General features: G+C 39.1%; 1 protein-coding gene across 1 annotated transcript in view; it reads right to left on the bottom strand.

Moving 5' to 3' along the window:
• The window catches only part of LOC127363849 (F-BAR and double SH3 domains protein 2), a 30,733-nt gene extending 13,557 nt beyond the window's left edge, over positions 1–17,176 (bottom strand). Inside the window, exons 1-8 of the mRNA XM_051400806.1 lie at positions 16,933–17,176; positions 13,376–13,473; positions 8,781–8,826; positions 3,700–3,776; positions 3,449–3,593; positions 2,248–2,381; positions 245–299; positions 25–153 (exon numbers count right to left, since the gene is read on the bottom strand). Of these exons, the coding sequence (XP_051256766.1) occupies positions 25–153; positions 245–299; positions 2,248–2,381; positions 3,449–3,593; positions 3,700–3,776; positions 8,781–8,826; positions 13,376–13,473; positions 16,933–16,953 (705 nt within the window). The 5' untranslated portion in view covers positions 16,954–17,176. The remainder of the gene's footprint in view (positions 1–24; positions 154–244; positions 300–2,247; positions 2,382–3,448; positions 3,594–3,699; positions 3,777–8,780; positions 8,827–13,375; positions 13,474–16,932) is intronic.
• Positions 17,177–19,857: the final 2,681 nt, after the last annotated feature.

The following is a 19,857-nucleotide window of genomic DNA, read 5'->3' as shown; positions in this document are numbered from 1 at the left end:
CCACTCAGTGTGTATGACCCCAACCTTGATGCAGTCGATGAGGTCTGTGTCATAGTAGCGCTGCTGGTGAGCGTTAGCGGCTGCTAGCGTGAGAAGGTAGTCGTTTCTGGCATGCGTGGCTTTGGAGTTGCACTCGCTCCTCTTGGCTTTCAGCTGGAAAGTAAAAGTTCACACTGCTGACACTGCGGCACAGAAACGTCAGAAAACACAGAGAAAAGTTATTTGAACGTCGGAGATCTCGTACCTTCACGCTCGCCCTCTGAAGACTGGATCTGGACTGGAAGAGACTTAGCTTGGACCTGAACAGAAGAATCACTCAATCAGACTTTATTTGTAATTTTATTTAACTTAATGTGCTTCACACATAAAAAAAAATATTAAGGAGAAGAATAAAACAAAAAAAAGATAAATAAAAATCAATTAAAACTGTCTGACATTTACTTCATAGCTATAAAATATCAATAGCGGATCATATTAAAATTTCTTGTAGTTGCACATGAGCAGAATAAGTCTTATTTTCAGGTCAGCAGAGAACGGACAAATTCTTCAGCAGGAAGCATCTAAGGTATTTAAATTATGTAACTGTCTATTCAACTGTCATGACTGTTTAAAGTCAATATATTACTTTCAAATAGCAAAAACTGACTTAATGCACATAAACGCACAGACAAAAACAGTTGTGAAACTATCCGACGTTACTGCTTTAGACCTCAATGACCTCCAGTCACAGGAGGGTTTTACCTCTACAGACATTTAAAGGGATGTGATGAACAGACTGTGTGTGTGTGTGTGTGTGTGTGTGTGTGTGTACACAACTGGCCAGAAGAAAGTAATATTTGTAGTATTAGAAATGAGTGCCAATCCAGCTGCTACGCCTGTCCAACAGCAGAACTTCACCGAACTGTGCCTCAGCTCCATAATAAACTTTCCTAATGGGCAGAAAAATGTCTGCAATGTGGTGAGTCAAAGTGCCAGCTGTTCATATTGTGCCAGGACAAAGTGTTGAGAATGAGGGAGAGAAGAGACGGCTGCGTAGAGCCTGAATATTAGTCGTTTGTTGGGCTGCAACGAATAACCGTTTCCATTATTGATTAGAGACGATTATTAATAACCTCCCCTTCACTAACACGTGCGTTTTGCTTGTTGTTCCTTCAGTTGTTTGAGCCTCACTGTGCAGGGTTTGACACCAGAGCACTGATCTCACATTCATCGGCTCACCCTGAATCTTAAGAGTTTGAAACGTGTATCTACAAGCATGAAGTATGTTGGAAACCAATCACCAAGTGTGATGTGGAATCTTCAGTGCACAGAGAAAACTTGTGAAATAAAAAAATATCTGTACATTTACAGATACTGGATTTTTCAATGAGGGAGAAAAAAAGAAACATATCAGACAACAGTGGAGTCTTTTTATACGTCTCAAAACAGGTCTGAGTGTCTGAAGCTTCACCGTTATCCCAAAGCAGAAGGTGACTTAAGTCCAAAAACCAAAAGATATTCAACTTACTATAATGTCAAGGCAATAAATCCTCACATACAAGAACCTATAACCATCAAATGTTTGGCCTTTCAGCTTGAAAAATGACTGACACGATTAATCAATCATCAATATAAGTTCCTGATTAATCAGCTCTTTTTAACAAATCATTTTCCAGGACATTGTTCTTCACAATCCAGCACTTTAAAGACGGTCACATAAGCTGCAGTTTCGGGCAAATTGACGACATTAATTTGGCCACAGCTCATAAGTAACAGTTCAAATCGAGTAGAATTTGTTTCATTACAGAAAATTCATCTTCTGGAAAGTCAAAGTGTTCATTGCACGAACAATTAACATCACTGTGCATGTTTTTATCAACCGCAGCAAAAACACATTTAATGTTATGTGCATCTATATAGGAGAATTTCTCTCAGTGGTTTGAAATAAATAGACTCAAAGTTGAAAACCAAAACCAAAATATGCACCTTTGTTTATGTAGGCAATCTGAGTGGATGATTTATAGGATATTTGGTCATTTTAATCAATTTCCACGTGTTTCCATGACTAAAAAACTTTTCCAGGATGCATTGGGAACCCTGCTGGTTTCACCTGCAGTTGTTTGTATAATGTATTTGCTCTTGGTCACTTTATAGTGACAGTTTTAAAGGCTAATACTAGGTAGCGAGAATCAACCTTTTTTCCCCTTGTAAACCTATGAATAACATCACTATAATCTACCAAAGATAGCAGAGTAATGTGGTTCATACTTGGCGTCCAGCTCTGCCTTCTCTCGGACAGCCTGGGCCATCGTCTCAGCCTCCTGGTACTTCTTCCTGCTCTTGGTCAGCTCCTTCACCGACTCCTGCAGCTCAGCTTGAACCACCGTCAGCTGATCAATACACTGCGGACGGTCAGTTGGAGACACACAAAGTGAAACACCTGGGAAAACCTTTTAACCAAAAATCATGCAAATTATCATTCTTGGCAATGCACCGCTTGGAAAATATGCAAATTTCCTCACAACGTTATCTACAGAGGACGTGGCGTGAGTGATGTCATAATGCGGTGTGGGATACAGCAGCTGTAATGGCATCTTCTAAAAAGGTGAGGGTGAACAAGAGCAGCATTGTGGGCTGCAGGAACGTGGCCAGCAGAAACCAGAGAGCAGCGCTGGTTACGTTTCAGCACCGACTCGAGGCAGCTTCAGACCTTATGATCAGGAAACGGGGGTTAACTTCCAGACCAGCACAGTCCTCCAAATCAGTGTGGGACAGATACTGAGCTGATAGTGGTCATTAATGATAAGAGAGGCAAGACTTCTGTCCTCGATTGGCTGATTGTTTATTGCTCTGTTTATCTGTATTACACTGGTTGTTTACATAAAGTTCTGCCTGGAAATTATTCTGAAGTGACGCTGACCAGAGGACAAAGTATCATAATTATTATAACGTCTGTCAGAGGAGAGTAATATACTGACACTGGATCTGAGTCTGGATCTGTTGCGGTCTAGTTGCACTACAGCTCTACAGATTGAAGGAGAAAGTGAAAACAACAACAAAAGTTCATTCATATATAATTTAAAATCGAAGGCAAGTTGTTCCAGTTAGAATAATACAGCTGGTAGTTTGGGAACATGTGGCTCAACGTTTTGCTTGGGAGACTGATGGGTGAAACTTATTTGCATCACTTCAACTTCCTGGAGGGACCGGGTAACACATGCTTTGTGGCTGTACTCATTTTTAATTACTGGATAAATGGATAAGATAGATAAGATGTTCCTTTATTGATCCCCTGTAGAGGAAATTCAAATTGGCATTGGAATGTAGTGCAAAGACTAAAGTAAATACAATAAAATATAATATCTATGCAACAAAGTAGAATATTGTACGCCTGTTTTTATCTGAACAATATCAGTATCATGTCAGATTGAGACTTTGACACAAAGAGTGGAATATTGACTTGTATTACCTTCCTCAGCTGCTGCTCCTTCTGCAGCCTGACCGTCTTGGCTGGATCGGCAACCTGGACTTTGTAGTTATCGCAGGCGCTGATTCTGGACTGGGTGACCTGGACCGTGCCCTCCAAATAGGCCCTCCATACACAATACATGTTCCTAAACATAAACAAATAAAAAACAGACATACTGGTTATGATTAAATGCCATGTATTTCCAAGAAAATACAACATTTAAGAGGGAAAACGCCCGATAACGACGTTACCTGTGATCTTCTTGTTCTTCTGTCAGACTGTCGGGCCATTCCCTCTTTAGATACTGATTGGCCAACTTCTGGAGGGCCTGGAAGGGAAGAAGAGAGAGACAAAAGCAGGGATGACCTTTCACCTTTTGCCACCAACACACATTTCCTGTGTCTCATCTTCACATAGGACACGCTCGGAAGACTGTGTCCCCCCCTGACCTTGTCCTATAAACCACCAGGAGCAGCCAGAGTGTGTAGACAGAAGCACACAAAGAGTAAAGTCAGTAAAAAGTCAACAATTGCATTAATATGGAAACACACCAGACTCATTTAAAATCCATTCACATTAAAAAGTACTTCCCGGTTACAGTCAGAAGAGTTCAATGTGATTCAACTCTGCATGGACCCGTTCACCTGTTAGCCAGAGTCTAGAGGTTGGCTCACTTGCTGGTTTTTAATGCTGACGTAGGCTCATTTTTAGAAGAAAAATGTAATTTATTTAAACCACATTCTCCCCTGGAGATATATTAGGTTCCTCCACCTCGGCCAACAGTGAGGTTAACCTTTGAAGAGCTAAAATAGCAGGACAGAGTAAACAGGGGGGGAGAGAAAAGGGTAAGGAGGATATCTCTGGTGTTTCTGAGTGCATGTTTGGTATGTCTGAGAAATGTACTTCTGTTAATGAAGAGAGCTGGAATATTTTTTAGCACGTTGCAGAAGATTTAAGAGGGATTGACTTATCATTTTGTCTTAAGTTAGTGCGCTGCAAGACTATAAAAAGCTACAGCTAATTGGCTTAATTGACATTTTTTGTTTTTGTAGTCGGTATAAAATTATGTTGTTTGGGTTTTTTCTGTTTCGCACTCAAAATTGTTTAGAAGACAGAAATCATCAGCATAATTATTTTGGTTTAAAACCACAATGAAGAAAACAAAAGAGAGAGAAAAACTGGGTGACTGGGAGTTTCACTAGGGAGGGAGGGTTCTTGTGTTGCATTGTGGGAGTTGTAGGATCCAGTATTATTGGGGTTTGACTCGTGCAGGGGACTAAAACTGCCCTCAGTAACCTGCCTCTTGCATGTGAACAGTACAAATGTATTAATTTCCCGCTTTGTGTTACTATCCCTCTGCTGCAGCTCAGCACACTGAGTGTCTGTTACACCCAAAGAGGGAATTTAGTATTAATAGAGTGAAACTTTGGAAGATACTCGTCTCTCTCTCTCTCTCTAACCCCAACTGGTCCCGCCTAGAGTCGGGGTCCGCTCGAAGTTTCTGCCTCTTAAAAAGGAGGTTTTTCTTTGCCGCTGTCGCCAAGTGCTTGCTCATGGTGGGAACTGTTGGGTGTCTGTAATTAACCGAGTCCAAGGAGTAGTTATAAGTCAGACTGCTGAAGAATCTTTAGTTAAACTAATTCTTCCACAGAATGAGGGTTGTGGCTTGTGTTTCCTATCAGTTAGACTGAAATTGCTTTAAGAAGGAGTCTCTTTGCTGTCAGTTTGGACAGGAAAAATGAATCCTGCAACCATTAAAAAGGTCCAATGTGTAGGATTTGGGTTACTCTTGTGATGTAGAGCCAGTATTTGTTTGTTCTGGGCTACTGTAGAAACATGGTGGTTCTATATTAATGAGAAAAATCACAGTGCACTCAATAAAACTACTCAATCACTTTAAAGTTGAGAATCATTAGGACTTAAACTCCGGTACAAACAACCCAACACAGGTCAACGTAGACCGATAAGTCAAGACAAATAAAATACGTGGGTGTAAAATGATTTATATCGCTCGTTTTTTCAGATAAAAGCCGGCTCCCCCACTTCATGTTTTTTTTTGTGTGTTTGTGTTTAGGCCACAACAAGTGCCCATCAAGGAAATGAGCCCATCTATCCTTCCTCTGTCCACTGTGAAAGGACAAGCCCTGTCATCCAGTCCTGGAGCAGGCTAGGCCACGGCTCTGAACTCGTTGGTCTTGGTGATGTTGGTGCCAAAGCTTCAAAGCCGCTACAAACCCGGCCATTGTGGGATTCAGATAGAGAGAGAGAGAGATATTCGCCAAACTGAGCTAGCCTAGCGGACACGCCTGAATAGTGTGATGGGAACAAGGGAAGAGGAGGAGGAGGAGGGATGCGAGGACGGCAGAGGAAGAGCCACACAGAGGAGGACATTTTATCACACTGTGTGTGTGTTGAATAGCAATCGGCTAATGGCTAAAGCAGCTTGCAGGTGTAAGAGACCCAGAAAAAGGCGCGTAAAGAAAGAGAGGGGGGTGTAACCAAAGGGGACGAAGTGTTCCAGAGACACTCTGACCCACTTTGATTCAACCATTGGCAGCGGGTGTCTAATTGATCACATAACTAGCAGGCAGCACAAACCCAGACACACACAACACCGTTCAGACTAAAAGCACACAGTGAAGACATTTTCTTCACTTCAGGGCAGGAACTGCAGATGACAACTGATTTCTCCACTAACCTATTGATCATTTTGTCAATGAAATGTAAGAAAATTGGGAAGATTTCCCCATAAGAGTGTCCAAAGGTGGTCCAATCAACAGTCTAAAACCCAAAATATTTAATTTACTTTAATATAAAACACATTTAAGACGCTTGTACCAGCAAATATTGTTTGTAAATTGACTCAAACAAATAATTGATTATTAAAATATGTTCAGTCAATCAGTTTAATCCATTAATTGTAGCTGTTGAATTTAAGCTCCAACAGTACAAAATACATCCCATTATATTCACCTACAAATTTTATTAGACGTATTTAATTTTAGGTCTCCAATTAACAATAATTTTCATCAGCAATTTAATTAATTCATCAAATAGTTTTGGCTTTTTATTGCTGTTCTTAGATTGTAAAAGCTGAGTGACAGGAAAACTAATCAATGAATTGTTTGGTCCATAAATTGTCTGTCACAATAGTTAGTATTGTGGTTTTAAAAGGTTTGAGATTTAATTAAATGAGTCTTGATGAAACTATACTGAAATATGCCACAAGAAGTCCTTAAATCAAACTCTGATAACCTGCGGAGGACTCGAGATGTTGAGTAAACTCTGTGCGTTGCTCAGTTCTGACGAAATCTGACTTTCAAAAACAAAACAACGGTATAACTCGGGCATGCATATCCAATAAAACACACATGCACGGGGTTACAAAAGCTCGCCTGCAGGCTGATCTTCCCCTGATGCCTCAGTTGCATTCTTCTTTTTTTTTTTTTTTAACCATGCTCACTGCATCCATATACACTTAAATGAGGTGGCATTATGTGAGGTTACCATTAGATAAATTACATATAAATACAATAATCTCTCTATAGTTAAATACACTTTTTGTAAAGCTCGTTTTCCTGCCCCTAAAAATGTGCCAAGACAGCACAGACCTGAATGTGATTTTCCATTGTTTAATCTCTTCCTAGTCGGCTTATAGACCCTCTGATAACTACATTGACGTCTCAGCTGCCAGACACATGCTCACAATTTTAAATGGACTATGTCGCCAATCAGGAATTAGTCCCGGAGGATGTGTACTACAGTAAAAATTGAGCCCAAAGACTCTACTTTCTAGCTCTTGTTGCTGCTCTGGTTCAGTTAAATAATAGTTCTTACAGCACTCACTTAAATGTAGTACTTCTACTTCTCCTTCCTTGTTCTGAAACTATTTAAATCTTTTATGCAAGGTCACATGAATAATGTACAAACAGGTGTCAGAGACATTCAACCGCAGGAGTCAGAAACCCATTATTTCCCCTTTTTAGCTTCTCTTGACTTGGAGAGTGAGCGCTTAGTGATCTACGTACCTACGTCTCAGATGTTTTGACCGGCTGTAATCAGTTTAATGTGTATGTTTGACCCAATGTGTGTTTATTACCAAGAAATCCAACCGATCATCCAAGAGCCTGATTGTTGATTGTCTACGCAGCACTTGCTCACAAACTGTGTTCAGCCATAGTTGGTCATCGTTTAAGGGACACTCCGATTTTTCCACTTTCCAAATTGACTACAGTTTTCCTCTAACCAGAACATAGCCCAGCCAAAAATACGATTAAAGATTTCCAGAACAACGTAGATTATCTTTAAACGACATTTGGTGATTGAATCAATTTCCAGGTGTTTCCATAACTGGAAAACTAGCCTCTCAATTTCCAGGTTTTCCAGGAGGCTTTGGACACTTTGATAGATATACAAGACAGGAAAAATATGCTTTTTACAGTTTTACAGTACTCATGATTAGATTTATTTTATTCTTTATAGCTTTTTGCTCAACATTCATTCCCATAATTGGTTGACAATGTAACCTATAGAGGATAAAATTTAACTTAAATATTATTTAATAGAGTTATTTGTTTAAGAAAACAAGCCTTTCTGAGCACAAACCACATAGAGAGAAGGTATATTCTCAGTTGGCTCTCTGCTGTGAGTTGACGTGTTCAGCGCTTGATGTCTCTGGTTTGTTTCAAAGTCATGAAATAAACCAGACTTGACTCAGTCAGATCACATTAGCTCCACAGTTGGCTTCATGAAACAGATTGTGTGGTTCATTTTAAAATCACAATTCCTGGGGGGCACTTTTTTTGTTCTTTTGAGCCACATTTTACGAAGGACCCCTTCAGGTTAACAAACATACATGTAAAAAAAAAAAAAAGGGGTTGCTCATTGGATAACTACAGACATGCCCCCCCCCTCTCTTCACAGTGGCGGTGGACATTCCTCACAGGGCTGCAAAACCTGAACACAGCCAAGAGAGGCAGAGAGGGATTTTTCAAGCAGTCGATTGACGTCTCCAGGAAGCTGTGGGCAAAAACAACACAGCGAGGAGGAAACGAGCCCGTCGACCACTAGTGCATGTTGTTTCTCTGTGTGTGTTGTGGTGTTTTTTTCTGTGGCTGGTTACCATTCATTGAGCTATCTGACCACATGAGAACAAAGAGCTTTCTTAGGGCCACATCCTCAACCCCCTCGGTCATATGGTGTCTTTGGAGGACAGTATCGTTTAAAAAAAACTATATTTTTAGCAACGCAAATGACAAGGCGAGCCAGGGATGATGTTAACCAAGCGTGAGTAGCTCTGTGAGTGATGACAAAAGGATTAAGATTTACTTACCTGGGCGTAGTCCCTCTCTACAGCTGCCCTCTTTTGGCTAAAAGTCCTAAAGGAGGAGAAAAAGAGTGGATGTGAATCTTAAAAATGGCAATTTAGGATGATAATATGACGGTTATAATAAAGTCATTACAGCAAGACAACAATAAACAAACACAAGATGACGTGGAGAACATAATATAGGTCATATTTCTCCAGTATTATTACAGGTGAGCTACAACTTTCAGTATTTTAAAGAGATCTTCATCAAAAAGGAGCAACTTCTACTCCAAATATTCTCATTATCTCTTCAGTTTACAGTCATATCCACAAACAGAGTATACAGGAACAAAATGTTGATTCTCGTAGCCCACAGGCGCTGATAAAAATATACAAATACTAAAATTGTTGTCTTTTATTTTGTTTGCATCTTCAAATATGTTTGTCAAATTAGATTTACTGTCCTCAAGTTGTTTATTTCTTAAAAAGCACCTACAAGGAATACATTTCTCTCCTGTCAAAGATTATTTGGTCCCGAAGTAAAGAGAAACACTGAAAATGTCTCATCATCACCACCATGAAAACACAGATGTTATTGAGTATCAATATATTTCTAGTCAGGTCAACTGTACTTCATATTGTCACATATGTGATCACAATAAAATTAAAGAGGACCCCCCCCTTTAACTTAGCGTCTTAAATCATTGTAAACACTTAAAACAGTAAAAAAAATCTTTATAAAAGCAGTATTTTTAGTAGCTAAATCATTGCAGATCTGTGGGTGAACAATAAAATCATCACAGATTTTAAACCCTCCTTCCTATTACCCCTCCAATCATACAGGTACGAGTGGTAAAGTGGTGTGTTCCTGCCCGACATCCAACTCCAACAGAAAATATGTACAATTGTGCAAGTGACGCACTTTTAAAATGACATTTATCTGCATCTTTTAAAGCCTCTGAAGCAAACTCTAATTTAATGGATGTCTATTAAAGGTGGTCTGTCTGCCTGCACCATCATCGCATCATCAGGACCCAGAAGTGTAAGAAATCTGGTTTTCTGACATCACAAAGAGCTCACGAAGGATTAACTCATTATAAATATTATTAGAAGTAATTGACTGGAAGCTGACGACGTTATGAATAATTAAAAACCGGTAGAGACGAGGTGAAAAGAGGGGTATTTGCACAGTAATATAACTGGAGGGAGGATTACTGTGCAACACACAGCAGTGACTGCTTCTGACTTTTGATTGATCACGGAAAATACACTCACACGCTGCCATGGTGAACAAATGATTTGCATAAATAAATACAAAGTATATCGCTTATTAAAAAGACTGATTCACTTCCTGAACAGTTCACAACCAGGAGATGGATTTGATTAAAGTTAAGCTTTTGAATTCACGCTAAAAATACTTTATCTACTATCAAACAATCTTGTTTTTGGTCTGTTTGCTTTCTGAACATAACTTTCTATTTACCCTTCTGCACTCCTGCCTCGCTGAACCTTTAAAAATTGATATTTATTGACACGGTCTAACAGCAATTTAGTAAAACTGTAGTAGTTCGGTAGTTTCTAAGTCAGATTATAAAAGACACCTCCACAACCTGCATGTGACGGCACATCGTGTTTAGTATTTTGTTGTTTTTAAGATGGGAAAGCGTCCCAGGGTGGCGAGGCTGAAGAGATTCGACTGTCTGAAACAAAGTGCTTGTCAATATCCTTCAATTCACAGCCCAGGATTACAATAACACACAGGAGAAAACTCCTGATTGGAAGCGCCGGCAGTCCTGCGGCTCGCCAGTGTTTCGGTTTAACGAGTGACCCTGTTAACTGCAGATTTTCAGATGAATATGTTAACTAACTGGTGACTTTATTTGGCTGAACGTCAGCCAGTGAACAGGGTCACAGACGCAGGAGGCAGGAGCACTGAGGTTCAACAATGTCCTGCTGATGTTTTAAAAAAGCTGAAAAATGTTCACAAATACATATACAAATCATAAACAGTTTGTTGGCTTGATTTACAATAACGGGAACAAAGCAAACGATAACTCAACTGAATACAAACTGATCTAGTCTAAGAGGAGAAGAAGAAGAAGAAGGTCAGTGCCCTGGGAAAAACTTCACTGCGGCAAAATCATCATTAAGTCATTAAACATGTCGAGACTTGACTGCTATGCTCCACCCGACTCTAAACAATCTGGCTGACTTCCTGGGAGCTTCCCTCTCTTCCTTTAGCCTGTTCCCTTCCTCTTCTCTGCATTTCCAAGGCTCTCCCTCTCTTCCACTGCCCCCCCCACACCCACACTTACTTCCTGTCATTTTCCCCTAACAGAGCTTTTGCTGACAAGCAGACGCAATTTCCAGTTTGCTGAATCACTCCTCTTCCGAGATCAAGGATCGACCCTTCTTCCGAAATGCTGTAGCATTTCACGTTGTTTCTGGCAGACGTAAAGTTACTGAGCCCCCCCACGGCGAACGATTCGAGGCACTCAGAACATCTGGCAGCTCTCTGTGACCTTAACTTCCAGCTGTTTGGAGGTTCAGAGCTCTGCCACCAACCACAGACAGGAAGTGGGGAGCCAGTAGGCTGTCAACTCAACCCAACACTAAAGGCTGAAAACAAAACCACAACCTTTGGCTTTTCAACCTTTAAAATGCCTACGCATCTGAACACAGTGCTAAAGCCGTCTGTGTCTCTCTGAGTCCGGTGTTTGCTTGGCCTAATCCTTGAATTTTAAAGACTTATTTTGGGGATTAAAGTTGCAAATAGCCGTTTCTTCAAATGGTTGGAAAACCCTGTCAAACAATCCTCAAACAAACACAGGAAGAAGGACCAGACCAGAGAGAAAATATTTACTTACACTTGTATAAAATAAAAAAAAAAGGGTCAGAGACAGAGAGTGTAGATTAATTGATTGTGGACCTGCGTAATAAAACAAGCTGCCTCATACTGTAGGTGGATAACACTAACTGTCTGGCTTTTAATGAGATGTATGGATAAACAGATTAAACCCTTTAACTATCTGTTAAAGGACGTTTACACATACAGGTCAAAATTACCCTATTAGGCCGAATATAAGACAATAATATTACTGGAAATGATGTTTGGTTGACTATACTACCTACAGAAAGTGTTGCATTGTGGGTTGTTATAGGTTATAGTGTGTCTATAAGCAGCAGTGGGTGCTTAAAGTGTTTAGTTAGCCCACTATAACCAATGGGAGCTTCTGATGGCTCGTATAATGCGTTTTACTGCCACAAAGAGAAATAAATTCAGGGCAATGAAAGTACTTTTCGTGCAGCTAGGCGAAAAACTAAAATCCAGATTGTTTGAAGACTAAAACGTGATTGAAATGTCATATTTTTAAGAACTTGTAGGACATAAAATACAGGTGATCTCACACTGTTATGGGCTGTCAGGTTTAGATGCTTCAGAGAGCACAAACATCTAGATAAAAACATCTCATTCTAAGGTTACGAAAACACAATGATTCTTATTTTCAGGTGATTAAACACTAATGAAAACATACCTATGAATATTATATAACAACTGACAATAGATCCTCCTGAATGTTACACACTGGACCTTTGAACAGTGATGATACGTCATCATCTGCTCCTGTTGTTTGCGTTTTCCTGACAAAACATTAACCTGGAAAGTGCAGACAGCTGGTTAGTGGTTAGCTGCCCATTGGCAACCATTAATAATCAGTTATTTTGATCGGCCGCCTGCCAGTAAAATTTCACAGTAGAGGTATAATTTATTTTTCTGTCTGCGATGTGTGAGTGCTCTGCTGTCTGTCTGCAACCCAGTCCCTCTTTAAAGAGTTATGTGTGCATATATATGGGTCATATTTTAACTCTGGGACTCTCTATAGCGGTGGTTCTCAACCATAAACATCAAGCTGCAGACCCGTATTTGATCAGATGTAGTCTCAGGGATCCCCGCCTGATTAAATCTAGCTAATCCATAACCGTCTATACTGTAGATGGCAGATTAACAGTGAAACCGAACTTCTAGGAAACGAAAGAGAGAGTCAGCTCGTCGTCTGGAAACTGCAGCAGGTGCCAGTTCAGAGTAAACATTCACACGGCTTCCTGTGACTAAAGACGGCCTAACACTTTTTGACTAAACCTGAGCGCACTGTAATTACTGGACTTTCACAGTGTAGACATATTATAAATGCAGACACGGACCGATTCAAGAGCCCCCCGACAGGAGAGGCTGAGTATGTATTGTTGACTCCAAACAGCGACCTCCGTAGTTGGCAAATGAAGCCAGTAGTATGTATGGCGGGTGACTTTTCACCCATTTAAATTATACCGAGGCTTAAAATGATGTATAATTAAGAGCCACTGTGAGCGACAAGTGGTTGTAGCTTCATTCAACCCACTACAGCTCCACCTACGCTCCACGTCTGTGCCCATTTTTTTGGATTAGCCCGGAGCCAAGATGGCAACTTCACATGTCAGTTTAACAAGAGAAAAGACTTCAAGTGGAAGGACTCTGTGTGCGTTTGGGATCTCTGGGAAACTTTCCCCAACAGGACCAGCCTGAAAGTGTTTTGTCTTTGGTGTTAAAAGACGGTACAGTTTGACCTCCGACTGCTCACCTCAGGTCTTCCAGGAGGTCACATTCTGTCTGGTGTTTGATGTGTAATCTGCTCATCTGCTCTGCATGAGTGTGTTTCAGCTCCTGCGTGACCCGGACCTGAAGGAGGAGGGGTGGTGGGAAGAGGAGAGAGACGGTTCATTAGAAAGATCCTTCTTTTAACACCTTGAAAACAGAGGTGTTAGTAAATATTCCCCGTAGGTACGACCGGCGACTCAAGGGGGACCGGTGTCGATTCAGTCGAGCTCACAATTGGTATTAGTTGAAAATTAGGTGCACTCGTTATCACGCAGCGGCTCTGGTGAGAGTAAGTCTCTCTGGGTTTCTAATTGGCTGTTAGATAAATAATACAGCGCAGTGACCAGGTCTCATAACTGATAACTGGGAGTCAACAGCTTCTTTTTTCCCCTCGTTTTAATTATGAGTCTGGTTAAAGTTCAGTAAATCACAAATCTGATCCCTCTTCAATATTCTTTACAACTTTTCAAACGTCTGATTTGATGGTTTTGTTTGTCATATATGATAATAAACTTAATATATTTAAACATATACATTACTCTGGACTCTTTTCATGATTTTCTGACATTTTATGAACAATAATCAGCATATTAACTGAGAATCCAGGTGTTATTCTATAGTTTTTTCATTCAATAAAGTCTATAAAAAGACCAAAACCAACAATGTGCTGCTCCCCCGTGACTTCCCCTCGCTCTGCTGTAAGCTCATTGATTCTTACTGAAGACATAAATATTTAAAAACAAGGCACAAACATTGTTAAACTACAGTGACCGGCTGTTTTAGGAAATTAAAGCAGTAAACAATGCAGCTGCTGGGGACTATTTTCAGTGGCGGATTAATACACTTTTGCTGCTCTGGTGAGTATTTCCATCAGCAGGGACGGTGTATTCTTGTATTAAGTGCAGCTAATTACCTTGATACCTACCTATTAACTCATCAGAACAGAATAAATGTGCCTCTTAAGTTATTTACAACAGCTGACGTCCACATAAGTTAATTTATTTACAGTTTAATGTTCAACTTAGAGCAATCTTCAACCCTTTCAGTCACAGAATAAGGAGCTTGTGGATATCAAACATGGAGTACTCAGTGAGTCTTTCTACTTATTAGTCAGCAGGGAAAGAAACAATTAGTCTGTTAATTGATCAGATAAACTCCTTTTTTTAACAAAAAAAAAAAAAGACATTCACTAGTTGTGCTTCTTAAATGTGAAGAAAATGTGATATATTTTTACATTCTGGACTATTCAAACCACAAAATGAATGAATCAAGATATGAAACATCAGGTTAAATCAATAATGAGAATAATCGTTAGTTACAGGCCTAATTAAATGGCAGAGTACACTTTTTAAATCTCTCTCTGGTGCTACCGAGCCAATAACAAAGTAGGAGCAGGAAGTTTGGCTGGTATAACTGGACAATTATGATTTAGGGCAGGGTAATTCCCCCGTTTGTGTGAGTTAGAAAACGCTCTGCAAATACGTAGGATAGACAATTGTTAATTATTTTTCATAATCTGAGCACAGCAGGCGGAGTGACACTTACAATACAATGGGGGGGTTGCTTTTGGCTCGTGTCCCACCATTAAGTTTCTCCAAGAGAAAAAGTTTGGGCACTCCTGATTTAGGGCGTAGTTGCACATTTAATTTTAAATTACTCTCTCCATACACCCTAGTGACACATGAAATTGAACCATTTCCAGATTAAAATATGGCAGAGCTTAATCAATTAATCGTTAAAGCCATTTTTCAAGCAAAAATACCAAATATTCCTTAGTTTATGCTTCTCAGTTGGGAGGATTTGGTGCTTTTTCTCTTTTATGTTATATGTTTTTGAACAAAACAAGCAATATTTCTGACATTTCTCACAACTTTCTGACATTTAATGGACCGAACACTTCCTCTGCAGACTAATATATAATGAAAACAACCATTAGTTGCAGCTCTACAATATAGCGCAAGGTAAACTTCAACATGAGACAGGAAACAAGTCTGGAAATCTGGATGATTTTCTTCTAAACACAATGTAAACATTATTGAAATGTGCACATTTTTGGCAGGTTTTTCTGGAACATTTTACTAATGAGTGGTTTAAACCGAGGCTAGACTTTATCTTAATTTCCAATCTAGGTGGTGAAAATGAGCTCCACTCATCATCAAGGTGAGAGTCTGTTTCTCTGGGCTTCTAATTGGCCGTGAGATCAATTAAGAAGTGTAGTGACCAGTTGCATTCCTGATAACTGGGAGTTCTGTCAACAGGAAAACATGAATTACACACATTAGTTCTGATTAGATACTTAATCCTGGAATTAACTATCAGCATGTCAGCCCTGTCAGAGAGTCTGTTTTAACTTTATGACTGTAATTTTACAGAAAGAAACGTAGATTTAAGGTATAAATACACACAAATGTCCAAAGACACAACATTATAATCCATAAAATCTTTTAACAGTCCACATATCTTTACATTAACCATACAAAACTGTAAAAAACCTGCATTTATTTGACTGCTGTGCAAACGTACTGGGGTATAAATGGTCAATTCTCTGTGCTGCTGAGCCATGTTTTTGAAATATGATCCCACATGAACATTTTTTTCGCACAGAACCAAACTTAGATTTGTATTCTTTATTTTAACCAATATTTCTTTAACTCAAACGCTGAAGACTTCTGTTTACTCTTTTAAGTTTTTAAGTTAAGCTTTAAATACACTTTGACGGCAAGGATTGTTTTTCTTCTTTCCACCCCCCCAAGACTTTCTTGTATAAGAAAAAAAAAACAAACAGGACCAAACTACATAAACAAATCTGTCAATTTCCACGTCAACAGCGCCAAACATACTCAAATGACAGATTAGGAATTAATTTGAGTTTTTTTTTAAATACACGTGGATCTAATCTCAAAATCGGCACACATTAAACACTAAAACTGCAATTCACCTGGATAAAATCCTAACTTTTGCTGCGCCTGCTGCTGCCACAGTCTCGCTCCGCTCAACCAGCTAGAACCGCGGATGGCAACGGGAGCAGTGTGAACCAAACTGATATTTACTTGAACTTAAAGAGTGGCTCGGTAAACCTCTTGCACGCCGATGTAACACAACACCCCGGTACCGTTATTGGTTTACAAATGCGCGGTTGTTTTCCGAGCGGTACCCGAATAAAAACCAATAAACGTTTTAATAACGCCGCATTTTGAACGCGCTTTGGCAGAGCTCGATTCGAGAGGGAACGGGGCACGTTTAACGGGGGCTATTCTCCTTAAAAATTGTGGCACATGGGACTTTTTTTTCTCCCTCTCCTTCCTTTCCTTTGCTGCCATTTAAAGAAACAGCACAAGTTTAACTTTTTTTTTTTTTTTAAAAAGAGTTTAAAACCAACCCGACCAGCAACAAAAGCACAAATTCAACCATTTTAAAAATATGCAGCAGTTCGTCGAGAAGGTTCCCAGACACAAGTAACGTTAGCTTCAACGGCTACAACGGGAGAGAGGACGGGGAGGGAGGGAGAGAGAGAGAGGGGGGGGAGAGAGAAAAACTCACCTTTCTCGGTGGGGGTTGCATCCTTAGTCCTTGACATAAAAACCACACAAAAGACGAAAGTTTTTTATCTGGGAAAAGTTGTGTGTCGACGGTGGCGATTGCTGGAGGAGGGTATTTCGAGCCGCCCCTGGGTCAAGCGGCCATCGCGGGTCCAGTTAGTAGTAAGTTGAGTCCCGTTGAAAACACTGTGGCCCCGGGGAACAGAAAACATACGCGGCGTCAAGCTCCACGACCGTTACTCGGCCACCTCCTTTGTCGTATTTTCAAAATAAAACCCCTTTCCTCGACAAGTCTTCAAAATAAAAGCGATCGAAAAACATCGACTGTCAAAAAGTTTTTAAAAAAAAGTTTTTAGGCTTTTAAGGGTTTATTAGTTTATTAAGATATAATTTGGATGCATTTAAAAAAAATAATAATTTTAATATTATATTTAAATAGTATACACAATGTAATTCCTTCAACTGAAACTACTTTAAAAAAATCATGCTACTTATAATAATAATATTAATAATAAAAACAACAGCAACAACAACAACGAAATACATACAAAAAAATAATATGTAGCAAAAATGAGAAGAACAGATAAATATACAAAACGAGGTACATAATTATATGATAATTAATTATTTATTTTATCTTTGTTCTACCAAGAAGTCTCACTGAGATCAAAAATCTGTTTTACTAGAGAGCCTAGAGGTAGCAGCCATACAAAAAATCACAACACATTAAAATACAACATTTACAACATGATATATGATATAATTATGTTATTACAAGGTGCTTTTATTTGTAGGTCACATGCGGCTGCAATGATCCACCTTACATCATATTTGTTACTCTCCTTTTAAAACTGCACCACATCCTTCTTCGTCTTCCAAATGCAGTCATTTATTACATAAAGGAATTGAGCTGTAGCAGGAAAGCCAACGGTGGACCTATTGTCAGAATATCATGCAAAGGTGTAAAAGGAGAAGTTGGAAACGTTCCTACAATAAATGTAAATTAGTAATGGAGGTGATAAAATAGGTGATGAGAAGTGTGGCATTCATCCAAAACTAGAAAGTATAAAGAGCTGAATATAAGGCGACAGGTGATCAGAAGGAATCAGGATTATATAGAAATAATATCATGTAAGTATTGTAGACTAGAATAAGGGACTTTTTTATTTTCTCATTATAAACTTTTGACAGGGAGCCCTCTAGTGGCCATGTCCTCTCTACAAACGTGGATCAATAGTGTTTTTATTTATATTTATGTGATTCTCTTGTGTATATTGTCAGTCACACTTATTAAACTTGGTCTTTTTTTCTCTTGTAACACCTTGCAGATCACAACAGTGTGGATTCAAAACGTCTTTGCCAAACGTCCAGACCAAAAACCAACATTTTTAACATTAAAATCCCATTTTTCTATAATTTTCTGGTTCATCAACCCCAAATATTTGGGCTCAAACTTGTGCTTAATGCAGAAAAAGCTGCCTTTCCTATGACATTTTCTTTCAACTACAAACTTAAATAGTCATAATTTAGATTTTCTACTTTATGGTCCATTATTTAGTTGCAGTGAGAAGCTGAATTAACTCTTGTTTTGTTATAGAAAGTCAAAAATCAGGAACCAATTGAGACTCCAGAGAGTTAGTGGTCAAAAAATAACCCCCCATAAAGATAAAAACACATCTTTTTTTATAGCAAAGATTAAACAAATGTGATATAACATGTTAATTAATTAGTTTTAGGTTAAAGGTTAAGGTTAAAAGTAACTGAGCTGTGGATAGTTTATGACCCCAGTAGGACTATATTAGTGGGGTTTTCAAAAGCCACCTTATTACGCTCTTATCGGTCTTTGAAAGTGAACCAGGATGCCCGCACAATAACAGGCAGGCTGGGAGGAAGTCGGGGCATAATTAGAGGAACACATACAATGAAATGTGGGTAGCCAGAACTGTTTAAAAAGGGCAAAGACGGAACAAATCGGGTCCGGTTTGAGGCGGTTTGAAGGAGAGGATGTCTGGTCTGTGACATTTACATTAGTTTATGATTGTCAAGACAAATAATAGTGATAAGCTCATAGCTGTTTGTGTGCCATGCAAAAAGGAGAACAGATCTAAAGGTCCACATTGTGTTTGTTGCATCAGGTGATACTGACGTTAACTAATGAACCTCCTGTTCTGAATGCAAACGGTTCTTAATGTAACCTCAGATTTGCAGTGTGGTATCTTAATTTAACAGATTGATTTAGAAATATGCAACATATAACATTAATTTATGAAGGACTTAAAACCCCCCGGGACTTTCTTCAAGACAGGAACACAAAGATAAAAGTTTTAACTACCTCAACTACTTATCTACACTGCTTCAACTTTATCTTTAAGCTACAACTGTCTCAACTTCATCTGCTCACGTTAGTTTTTACACTCTTTCATTTGCAAAAGCTGATGTTCAGATGTTACAGTCGACTCAATAAGTGGATATATACAACAGTACCCAGAGGTTTAAGTACACCTGGTTCTGAAATCTCTGCTCTACAGGTGCATCAGCAGTCTGAATCCTGCCGTGTTTTGTTTATTGATTGTATTTCTTTGATTATATCTGATCAGACTGTCTGTAACGCTCACGCCTTCAAGAGGAATCAACGATCATGAAAACAAATAGAAAACCGGACTGAGAGTGCAGCAATAAACCAATATTATATGTGGTTTGTATATTTTTTTGGTATGTGATTGACTGAATTTACAAGATATAAAGTTGTAATTTAGTAAAGAAACATTTATTAAAGGTTTTATTTCGACGTTATTATCAACCAAACACACTTTAATACCGGACAAACTGTAAAACAGCTACAGCAAAATGTAAGAAAGCATTTTCTCTCTCTCTTGTTTTGCAGTAAATTACATGGAGTGGAAAAAGAAATTGAACCGTGTGTTGT

This window comes from Dicentrarchus labrax, unplaced genomic scaffold (assembly GCF_905237075.1).
Source record: "Dicentrarchus labrax unplaced genomic scaffold, dlabrax2021, whole genome shotgun sequence".
Classification (NCBI taxonomy): domain Eukaryota; kingdom Metazoa; phylum Chordata; class Actinopteri; family Moronidae; genus Dicentrarchus; species Dicentrarchus labrax.
The sequence above is the reverse complement of the archived record's forward strand: the minus strand, read 5'-3'. Positions and strand labels throughout refer to the sequence as shown.